Consider the following 12,384-nt stretch of genomic DNA (forward strand, 5'->3'; position numbering starts at 1 on the left):
TGAAGAAGCTGACGTTGAATGGTTCTTTGAAGACCTACAAGACCTTTTAGAACTAACACCCAAAAAAGATGTACTTTTCATTGTAGGGGACTGGAATGCAAAAGTAGGAAGTCAAGAAACACCTCGAGTAACAGGCAAATTTGGCCTTGGAGTACGGAATGAAGCAGGGCAAAGGCTAATAGAGTTTTCGCCAAGAGAATGCACTGGTCATAGCAAACACCCTCTTCCAACAACACAAGAGAAGACTCTACACATGGACATCACCAGATGGTCAACACCGAAATCAGACTGATTATATTCTTTGCAGCCAAAGATGGAGAAGCTCTATATAGTCAGCAAAAACAAGACCGGGAGCTGACTGTGGCTCAGATCATGAACTCCTTATTGCTAAATTCAGACTTCAATTGAAGAAAGTAGGGAAAACCACTAGACCATTCAGGTATGACCTAAATCAAATCCCTTAGGATTATACAGTAGAAGTGATAAACTGATTTAAGGGACTAGATCTGATAGACAGAGTGCCTGATGAACTATGAACGGAGGTTTGTGACATTGTATAGGAGACAGGGATCAAGACCATCCCCAAGGAAAAGAAATGCAAAAAAGCAAAATGGCAGTCTGACAAGGCCTGACAAATAGCTGTGAAAAGAAGAGAAGTGAAAAGCAAAGGAGAAAAGGAAAGATATAAGCATCTGAATGCAGAGTTCCAAAGAATAGCAAGAAGAGATAAGAAAGACTTCCTCAGCGATTAATGCAAAGAAACAGAGGAAAACAACAGAATGAGAAGACTAGAGATCTCTTCAAGAAAATTAGAGATACCAAGGGAACATTTCATGGAAAGATGGGCTGGATAAAGGATAGAAATGGTATGGACCTAACAGAAGCAGAAGATATTAAGAAGAGGTGGCAAGAATACGCAGAAGAACTGTACAAAAAAGATCTTCATAACCCAGATAATCATGACGGTGTGGTCACTCACCTAGAGCCAGACATTCTGGAATGTGAAGTCAAGCGGGCCTTAGAAAGCATCACTACGAACAAAGCTAGTGGAGGTGATGGAATTCCAGTTGAACTATTTCAAATCCTGCAAGATGATGCTATGAAAGTGCTGCACTCAATATGTCAGCAAATTTGGAAAACTCAGCAGTGGCCACAGGACTGGAAAAGGTCAGTTTTCATTCCAATCCCAAAGAAAGGCAATGCCAAAGAATGCTCAAACTACCACACAATTGCACTCATCTCACACCTAGTAAAGTAGTGCTCAAAATTCTCCAAGCCAGGCTTCAGCAATATGTGAAATGTGAACTTCCTGATGTTCAAGCTGGTTTTAGAAAAGGCAGAGAGGAACCAGAGATCAAATTGCCAACATCTGATAGATCACAGAAAAAGCAAGAGAGTTCCAGAAAAGCATCTATTTCTGCTTTATTTACAATGCCAAAGCCTTTGACTGTGTGGATCACAATAAACTGCGGAAAATTCTGAAAGAGATGGGAATACCAGACCACCTAACCTGCCTCTTGAGAAATCTGTATGCAGGTCAGGAAGCAACAGTTAGAACTGGACATGGAACAACAGACTGGTTCCAAATAGGAAAAGGAGTAGGTCAAGGCTGTATATTGTCACCCTGCTTTTTTAACTTCTATGCAGAGTACATCCTGAGAAACACTGGGCTCGAAGAAGCACAAGCTGGAATCAAGATTGCCGGGAGAAATATCAATAACCTCAGATATGCAGATGACACCACCCTTATGGCAGAGAGTGAAGAGGAACTAAAAAGCCTCCTGATGAAAGTGAAAGAGGAGAGTGAAAAAGTTGGCTTAAAGCTCAACATTCAGAAAACGAAGATCATGGCATCTGGTCCCATCACTTCATGGGAAATAGATGGGGAAACAGTGGAAACAGTGTCAGGCTTTATTTTTGGGTTCCAAAATCACTGCAGATGGTGATTGCAGCCATGAAATTAAAAGACGCTTACTCTAGTCAAGGCTATGGCTTTTCCAGTGATCATATATGGAAATGAGAGTTGGACTGTGAGGAAAGCTGAAGTATTGATGCTTTTGAACTGTGGTGTTGGAGAAGACTCTTGAGAGTCCCTTGGACTGCAAGGAGATCCAACCACTTCATTCTGAAGGAGATCAGCCCTGGGATTTCTTTGGAAGGAATGATGCTAAAGCTGAAACTCCAGTACTTTGGCCACCTCATGCGAAGAGTTGATTCATTGGAAAAGACTCTGATGCTGGGAGGGATTGGGGGCAGGAGGAGAAGGGGACGACAGAGGATGAGATGGCTGGATGGCATCACTGATTCAATGGACATGAGTTTGGGTAAACTCTGGGAGTTGTGATGGACAGGGAAGCCTGGTGTGCTGCGATTCATGGGGTCGCAAGAGTCGGACATGACTGAGCGACTGAACTGAACTGAACTGAATGTCTGAAAATATCTTTGACGCTTGCATTTAATTGATCATTTGGCAAGATATAGAATCCTAGATTGGAAATAATTTTCGTTAATGTTTTTAATTCCTTATGTTTATCCTTAAAGTAGTGACAGTTCATGATGAAGTGCTTTGGTATGTTTGCTTTGCCATCCATCATGCTGAGTGGACTTGTTCAATATAGAAATCCCCTTCAGTACTTAGAAAATTTATTTTTGGAGTAGATTAATTCCTGGATAGTTTTCTCCCTTCCATTTTCTCTGTTCTCTCTTTCTGGAACTCCTATTAATGAAGTATTAGATATCCTGGCTTGATCCTCTAATATTCTTTTCTTCTCTCCATCTTGTTACCTTTTCTTCTACTTTCTGTGTTATTTCTTCATTTTTATCATTTAAGCCAAATATTATATTTTTATTTCAGTTCTTGTACTTTGATACTCATTTCTGTTCTCTTTTTATAGCCCTCTGTTCACGTTTCATAGATATAATATCTTCTCTTTTGTCTCTAAGGATATGAATTATGCTCTTTTTTGACACTTTTTCTTCCCACATTGTTCTTTTTTTGCTTATTTGTTTGATCCTGATTCTGTCTTTCATATTAGAAGTGTTCCTCAAATGATAGGTTATTTTTGACTTTTGTGCTTAAAAATGAGTCTTCAAAATGTTACTGGAAACTCTGTGTGCCTACTAGGTAAGGGATTGTTTACTGGTATATGTTTCATTGGACATGCATATAACTTTTAATTAAAAGTTATTTAGTGTTCAGAGGTACTAATAGTTGTTGGCACCCAGAGGTATTTTCTTTTTTTAAACTTTCTTTAATCAGTTAATCAGTGTCTTACAGTTTTTAGTGTATAAGTCTTTCAATTCATTGGTTAAGTTTATTCCTAAGCCAGAGGTATCTTCTTTTGAGCTAGCTCATTTTACCACAGAGGGCTCCTCCAATTTCCTGGGTATTGATATATAAGCTTGGTTGTCTGTGTTCTGGGAAGTGAGTGGGTGACAGGGACTGGGAGGTCTCACCCTGAAATATACAGACCTTCACTCTAGCTCTTGCCTTATATCATATCCCACTTTTGTGTATCCTCAAGTCCAAAGACTCTTGCATTCAGGTTTTCTAGAGTGTAAACCTTTAGTATCCTGCCAGGATGGTAGGTGGAGGCTGCCTGGGGTTGCAGAGGGCATCTAAGCATCTGTTTGCACCTTTAAAAAACATTCAAACAGCCCTGTTTTCAGATCTACTCTTCTCTCCCACTTTGAGAGATATTTGGTGAGCCTTTGTAATGTGATTGGGTTTGCTCCTTTTTAGGATTCCATGGACTCCCACACTCTCCACAAGCATTAGGTTTCAATATCCATAGCCTGCTGATTATCTCTCATCCATACCTTACTTTCGGTTTTCCAAATTTTGGTCAACATTTTTTTCATCAAATGTCATCTCCTTTCCTGTTCTTTTTACCTTATGTATTTATTCACTTTTAATTAATTTAGTGTCATTTTAGTGGTATTTGGGGATGGATGCAGAGATAAACATATGCATTTAATCATTTATGTTTAACCAAAAGCATTACCTTCTATTTTTGAATATCTTTCATCTTCATTAGATAACTATAGGAAGTGGGAAATTTAAAACTTCTGCCCCTTATGTTTTCTTTATCTATAGTTTTAAGTCAACAAAAATATTGAACTCTCTGTACTGGCTTTACTTTGATCTGTTTTTCACATTCTCCTTTTGGATCCAAGGCCCCAAACAATGGAGCCACACTGTCTTGGTAGAGCTCATATGGAGCTAGTAAGGAAGAAAAACTGGCAGCAAAAAGCATGGGATCTATTTTAAGCTGGTTTAAAATGATACTGTCCTGTTCTCTAACATATTATGTTTCTTTTCTGGCTTCTTATTTTTTTTAAACTGTTCCAATTTTTGATGTCTGTGTCTTTTCCTTGTAAAGAATTTCAGGAGCCCCTTTTTTACATTTAAATTTCCCATATAGTTTTACTTCCTATTTTTTCTCTTCTTATTGACCTGAACCTTTTGTTGCCTCACCTTCTTGACCCTTGTTTCTGTGGCAGCACTCCACTAATCCCTGCTCCATGGAGGAATATCCATTTTGCCCTTTGGAGGCTATGGCTTTCCTCCTATCCTTGAGAACTTTCTTTACACAATTAAAAACAAAGTCATACCTATTTTCTGGCCTCCTGAATGAGAGTGGGGTTTTCCTCTCTTTAATTAGCTTTCTTATTAGACTATTAATTTACCTTCTTTCAAATGGGAATTTATTCTCCACTTAAATGAGGCTTTTTTCCTCCAGAACCTGAGAAATTTTGAGTGTCTGGAATGCATGGTGACAAAAAGTAGTACTTTTTACTTTACATGCTAACAACCTCAGTTCTTTCTGGCTCATAATTCCTATCACTTGTATTAATTCATTTCCAATTTAATAAGAATGTTCTGGCCTTTAGCATTCTTAAACAGAGAAGCAGTCTTAATTATTTACTCTTAACAGTTCAGTTGTAATTGTCTAACTTCTAGGGAAGCCTGCCCTCAGCCATGTCCCAAGGTAACTTTACTTTTGCTACAATCCCTTTCTATTTCCCAGTAATGATCTATGATCATTTATATTCCAGCTCAGTATCTTGTCTCTTTCCAAAGTCTGCATGTAAAAAAATTTCATCTCTGAGTGGTTTCCTGTTACAACCAACAAGCAGGAAGAATTCCAAATGTAGCTGCTTTTGTGTGAAAAAGATATTCGGTCTTCACTTTTAGTCTAGCTTCTCTTGCCAAAGTTACCTTCAGAGGCCCTGAGTTGGCAGACTATGAAATGGCCCCTGGTTATCCCCGCCCTCTTGCTATTCACAGCCTTCTGCAACCCCTTTGAGTTGAGTGTGGCCTGGAATTGTTGTTTCATCTCGAATGAATAGAACATGGCAAAAGCAGTGGGATGCCACTTCTGAGATTAAGTTAGAGAGACTGTGGCTTCTATCTTGGGCACCCTCTCTTGAACTCTCTCTTTCTTACTCGCTTGTTTTGAGACAGACTAGCTGCCATGTTGCCAGGCTCTTCTATGGAAAAGTTCATGTTGGAAGGAATTGAGGGGGTCTTCTCTTCCCCTTCTTCAGCCAACATTGAACTGAGGCTCTCAGCCCAACAACCATGAGGAAGTAAATCCTGTTGACAACTACATAAGTGAGCTTGGAAGTCAACCTGCCCCCAGCTGAGCCTTTTAATGAGACTGCAGCAGCTGACACCCTAACACCAACCTCATGAGAGGTACTGAGCAAGAGGCATCCAGCTAAGCCACACATTCAGATCTCTGATACTCAGAAATAAATGTTCACTGTTTGAAGCCACTGATTTTGATGACAATCTGTTATATAACAATACATAACTAATGCAAGTCCTATGGCCAGATTGTTAACTTTTAGTCTGTGTTTTTTACATGGGAAATTTCTTTTTAGGTCATTCTTGCTTCTGGATATCACTTTAACTGCTCAACATAATATTTTCTCTAAATTCCTCATTGAAAGCAGGGAATGGCAGTTGTCAGTCATGTTCATAATTGCATATTGATGACTAGCACAGTGCCTTGCACTTGAATATAGGCATTGGACTATTATATATTTCCTGGATTTGACCCTTTATAGTCTTGTTCTAGTTTATAAATTCTGAGAATAAATAAATGTCCTAGTTTATAAATAACTTTTCACTTTCCATATTGCCATTTCTTTGGGAGATTTAAGAGTTAGAAAACCTGCTGGTCTAGTTACTTTGGGCTTTCTCTCCTTTAACCTGCTGTCCCACCTCTAGAACTTCAACACTGCTGTCTTAGTTGAAGCATCACCTCTCCCCTTCTGCAGCAGAGCTGAGACCATGTGTATGCTGGCTCTTCCCACTCCTGCCTGGACTGGAGAAGCAGCCCCCTTTTCCAAGGGAGGTTGTGGCGCTGTGTTCCAACAGGAGACATTCAATCACACAACACCCTAACCATCTGGTAGAGTAAAGCATTAGTGTGTTTATCATTATTCTAAAAGTAAGAGAGAGAGAGAGAGAGGGTGTGTGTGTGTGTGTGTGTGTGTATTCTGGAGATTTGAGTGTCAAGCCTTAAGTCACTTGAAATTTAGAAGTAGAATCACTAAAATTCAAGTATCCTAAAAGAGGAAATATAGAGATTCATGGAGATGAAATTTAGAGATCCAAATCTAAGAAATTCAAATTTGAATCTTGGCTCCACCATGCTGGATCATCTTAGAAATTATTCAAACATCTTGAGTCAGTTTCTCATCTGTAACATGGAAGTAATTCCTACTTTAATAGGGTTTTTAGGTTATTATTCTTGATCCAATATTCTGTTCATTCCACATTTAACTTAAAATTTCTTTGCAATAGGTTCAGTTCATAATTATAATGATGGTATAAACTTTGAATTTTGGTTGACAATTTACAAATAGCAAGAAAACATGGTATATTTGTTAATAATTAATATTACCACTAGCACTTTCCTTTTATTCATCTTTAAAACACCAATGAAACCAAAAAATATTATTTATCACTAACATTCAGAATCTTCCTCCATTTGCCTTTATTTGCTATACTGTCATAAATAGGATCAAATATTCTAGTATGACAATATTCTAATTCTTGGATATTGGAAAATTGCCCACTGTTTTAATAAGTTTGGGTTACTACAACAAAATACCAGAGGCTGCATAGTTCAAACAACAAATATTATTTCTCAGAGTTTTGGAGACTGTGAAGTTCAAGATCAAAGTGCCAACAGATTTGGTGTCTGGTAAGGACCCTGATTCAAAATGGCCATTCTCTTACTGTGTCCTCACATGGTGAAAGGAGTGAGGAAGCTTTCTTTCGTAAGAGCACTAATTCCATTCAGGAGATTAGCTCATCTCTCAAGACACAATCACCTCTGGCAGACCCATCTCCACACATCATACTAGTGATTATATTTAACATATGAATTTGGGAAGACATTCAGTCCATAGCATCCACCATTTCTAAAATGGTCAGCAGTTCAGAAATAAGATTTTGTTAGGAAAACAAAATTCAAATCAAAATGAGTCTGTTGTTTAGTTGCTAAGTTGTGTCCAACTCTTTGCAACCCCATGGACTGTATCCTGCCAGGCTCCTCTGACCATAGGATTTCCTAGGCAAGAACTGAAGTGGGTTGCCATTTCCTTCTCCAAGGGATCTTCTTGACCTAGGGACTGGACCTGAGTCTCCTGCATTGCAAGTGGATTCTTTACCACTAAGCCACCAGGGAAGCCCCAAAATAAGTATGTTGTTGTTCTGTTGCCTAGTCATGTCTGACTCTTTGCGACTCCATGGACTGCAGCATGCCAGGTCCCTCATCTCCCAGTTTGCTGATGCCATAGACAAGAACTTGTCCACTCCTGTTTAAATAAAACACTGCTGAAATAATCATGCATACACAGGAAAGAAGACAAATACATTATCTTACAACTTTAGAATGACAGAAAAATAAAACCTTAAAGAACAACTGTATTTAAAATATACTGTCTAAAATATTAAACAGCAAGTACTCTAAAAGTTTCTTTGGCAAAAATGTAATGTTTCAACAAATAAGACATAAATATATAAAGATTTCTAATCTTAGAGGTTTTAAATGGTCATTTGCAACACAGTAGAACTTGCCAAGGAAACCTTAGAGATTACATAGATAAATGTTTTATTTATTTTACAGAAAAGGAAGCCAGGTCCAGAGAGGTTAAATGCCTGCCTAAGCTGAAACTCCAATACTTTGGCCACCTGATGCAAAGAGCTGACTCATTTGAAAAGACCCTGATGCTGGGAAAGATTGAGGGCAGGAGGAGAAGGTGACAACAGAGGATGAGATGGTTGGATGGTATCACCAACTCGATGGACATGGGTTTGGGTGAACTCCGGGAGTTGGTGATGGACAGGGAGGCCTGGCGTGCTGCAGTTCATGGGGTCACAAAGAGTCGGACACGATTGAGTGACTGAACTGAACTGAACTGAGGTTAAGGACAGAGCCAGGATATGACCCAGAACTTAAGTCCAGAACCTTCTGCATGACACCAAGCTACATTTCATGTCTTTGTTTGTTTATTTGTTGAAAGACCAGCACTCTTTCACTAACTGCATTGGTACCATCACCTGCTTCCTACCTCTTTCTGGGACTGGTTGAATTGCTCTATCAGTTGTGTTTGTGCCAGCATTACTCTTTCCAGTTCATCTGACTTCTTTTTCATTTCCTTCCTTAGGTCTTCTGAAACTGAACCATTACTGTCAATCTCCTTCTTCAAACGTGATTCAAATTCTACAACCAAACTTTTAAGGTTTTCAATTTCTTTCTCCTTTAATGCAGATTCTTCAGTATATTGAACATGGGATTTACGGAGTTTTTCTTCAAGAGCAGTGAGTTTGAATCTTAGATCTTTAGTAGCACCTTCGATTAAGTCGGATATCTGTAAGATAAGTCTTGCATTAGTTTGTAGGTAATAGTCTCTAGGTATCCAGAGAATTCTCTTGGTTTTAAGAGTTTTATTCTAAATAATTGGTATTCTCTTCTGATCTGATGAAAACAAATCTCATGACCTATATAGGCCTTCACGATTTTAAAAGTTAAGACTAAGATTTTATTTTTATCACTGAAAATGGAATTGCATTAATCACTTGAACATACTTTGAAATACCTAAATCTTTGTAACTGAACTGAACTACCAAGGACAACTCAAATCTTGATCAAGTGCCTGTCTGGACTAATTTTAGGGTAACTTTGGGACCTAGAAATACCTGATGTTTGGGGATGCATGTAGGAGAGCATCATAGCTACAGTCACTCAGTCAGTTCAGTTGCTCAGTCGTGTCTGACTCTTTGTAACCTCATAGACTGCAGCATGCCAGGCCTCCCTGTCCATTGCCAACTCCCGGAGTTTACTCAAACTCATGTCCATTGAGTCAGTGATGCCATCCAACCATCTCATCCTCTGTCATCCCCTTCTCCTCCTGCCTTCGATCTTTCCCAGCATCAGGGTCTTTTCAAATGAGTTAGTTCTTCACATCAGGTGGCCAAAGTATTGGAGTTTCAGCTTCAGAATCTGTCCTTCCAATGAATATTCAGGACTGATTTCCTTTAGGATGGACTGATTGGATCTTCTTGCAGTCCAAGGGACTCTCAAGAGTTTTCTCCAACACCACAGTTCAAAAACATCAATTCTTTGGTGCTACAGTCTACTCAAATCATACTAGTAAGGTTTCCTTTGATGTATTTTTTTTTCGTCCTTGTATATGATGATTGAAGGTACCCTAGATACCACATCTTCTATAGTAGCCCTGCCCAATAGAACTTTCTTCAGTGACAGACTACATGAGCAAATTTGGAAAATTCAGCAGTGGCCATAGGACTGGAAAATGTCAGTTTTCATTCCAGTCTCAAAGAAGGGCAATGCCAAAGAATGTTCAAACTACCATACAACTGCACCCTCATTTCACATGCTAGTAAGGTTATGCTCAAAATCTTTCAAGGTAGGGGTCAGCAGTATGTGAACTGAGAACTTCCAGATGTACAAGCTGGATTTAGAAAAGGCAGAGGAAGTAGAGATCAAATTGCCGACGTTTGTTGGATCATAAAGAAAGAAAGGAAACTCCAGAAAAGTATCTACTTCTGCTTCATTGACTATGCTAAAGCCTTTGACTATGTGGATCACAACAAACTGGAAAATTCTTAAAAGAGATGGAAATACATGACCACCTTACCTGCCTCCTGAGAAACCTGTATGTGGGTCAATAAACGACATATAGAACCAGATATGGAACAATGGACTGTTTCAAAATAGGGAAAGGAGTACCTCAAGGCAGTATATTGTCACCCTGCTTATTTAACTTATATACCGAGTACATTATGTGAAAGATGGCCTGGATGAAGCACAAGCTGGAATCAAGGCTGTTGGAGAAATATCAACAACCCCAGATATGCAGATGATACCACTCTAGTGGCAGAAAGTAAAGAGGAACTGATGTGTTTCTTGATGAAGGTGAAAGAGGAGAGGGAAAAGCTGGCTTGAAACTGAATATTAAAAAAAAAACTAAGATCATGGCATCTGGTCCCATCACCTCACAGTAAAGAGCTGGGGAAAAAATGGAAACAGTGACAGATTTTATTTTCTTGGGCTCTGAAAATCACTGCAGATGGTGACTGCAGCCATGAAATTAAAAGATGCTTGCTCCTTGGAAGAAAAGCTATGACAAACCTGGACAGCATATTAAAAAGCAGAGACGTCACTTTGCTGACAAAGGTCTATATAGTCAAAGCTATGGTTTTTCCAGTAATCATGTAAAGATGTGAGAGCTGTACCATAAAGAAGGCTGAGCACTGACGAAACTATGCTTTTGGACTGTGGTGCTAGAGAATATTCTTGAGAGCCCCTTGGACAGCAAGGAGATGAAACCAGTCAATCTTAAAGGAGATCAACCCTGAATATTCATTAGTGGGACTGATGTTGAAGCTGAAGCTCCAATACTTTGGCTACTTGATGAGAAAAGCTGACTCATTGGAAAAGACCCTGATGCTGGGAAAGACTGAAAGCAAAAGGAGAAGGGGATGGCAGAGAATGAGATGATTAGATAGAGTCACCGACTCAGGGGACATGAATTTGAATAGACTCCAGAAAACAGTGAAGGACTGGGGAGCCTGGTGTGCTGCAGCCCATGGGGTTGCAAAGAATCAGACACAACTTAGTGACTGAACAACAAGAAGAAATATTCTGCACTGTCTTATGTGGTAGCCACTACCCACATGTGACTGTACTGGTAAATACTTCCCTGATAGCTCAATTAGTAAAGAATCAGCCTGCAAGGCAGGAGACCCTGGTTTGATTCCTGGGTCAGGAAGATCCGCTGGAGAAGGGATAGGCTATCCATTGTGGTACTCTTGGGCTTCCCTTGTGGCTCAGCTGGTAAACAATCCACCTGCAATGTGGGAGACCTGGCTTTGATCCCTGGGTTGGGAAGATCCCCTAGAGAAGGGAAAGGCTACCCACTTCAGTATTCTGCCCTGAAGAATTCCATGGACTATAAAGTCCATGGGGGTCGCAAAGAGTCAGACACAACTGCACTGGTAAACATTTAACAATGGACTCTCTCTCTCTCTCTCTCTCTCACACACACACACACACACACACAGAAGTCAGATTTGCATTCAGTTTCCATGGTGTAAACACTCTCACCATGACCAATTCCAAGCTATGAAGGTGAAATCACTGATCACTGAGCTGAGAAGAAATGTTAACAGTAGGCTCTCACTTGCTAGTATGGGCTATTGCACCCTTGAAATGTGGCAAACATGAGTGATGAACTCAATTTTCAATTTTATTTAACTTTAATTAATTAAAACTTAAGTAGGCACATAAGTTACTATATTAGACAATGCAGTTCTAGAGGATACCACAATACTTTGAAAATATACTGCTTCTGAAGGTGGTACCTCTAGACAAACAGAGGAAAGAACAACTTGAGAAACTTTTCAGTGTCACAGCATCTTTAGAAGGGAAAAGACTGCTTATTTTTCTCCTTAAAAAAGCAAAACAAATAACACAAAACAGACCAGGAAGAGCAAAGCTGCTTCTGACAAAACATATCATTATTTATGCTATGGATATTGTCATATTATAAATATTAGTACAACAAGAAATCAGCCCATGAAGAATCTGGAAAGCATTTACAGACTAAAGTTCCAAGGATTTTGTGAACCATTACTTAAGAGTTATGTACCCAAAATGTGTTTCAAAGGTTAAATTTACATTAATAATAACTTTTACAAGAAATCTATTCACCACAGTTTTTATAAATTAATATTCCATTTTCTTCAATTAACCCAGGGAAGAAGAGGGTCACTTCTGGGTCTGAGCAGTAGTTTCCTTCATCCAGAGGAGAGTTGCCACTAAAACAGAGCAGGTTATC

At 39.2% G+C, this 12,384-nt stretch overlaps 1 protein-coding gene across 2 annotated transcripts in view; it reads right to left on the minus strand.

The window, feature by feature from the left end:
- LEKR1 (leucine, glutamate and lysine rich 1) overlaps window positions 1-12,384 on the minus strand; it is a 235,091-nt gene that overhangs the window by 13,049 nt on the left and 209,658 nt on the right. For both annotated transcript variants that reach the window (XM_069561843.1, XM_069561835.1), the window contains one exon: window positions 8,593-8,892. In XM_069561843.1, coding sequence (XP_069417944.1) covers window positions 8,593-8,892 — 300 coding nt within the window. The remainder of the gene's footprint in view (window positions 1-8,592; window positions 8,893-12,384) is intronic.

Source organism: Ovis canadensis, chromosome 1 (genome assembly GCF_042477335.2).
Source record: "Ovis canadensis isolate MfBH-ARS-UI-01 breed Bighorn chromosome 1, ARS-UI_OviCan_v2, whole genome shotgun sequence".
Lineage (NCBI taxonomy): Eukaryota > Metazoa > Chordata > Mammalia > Artiodactyla > Bovidae > Ovis > Ovis canadensis.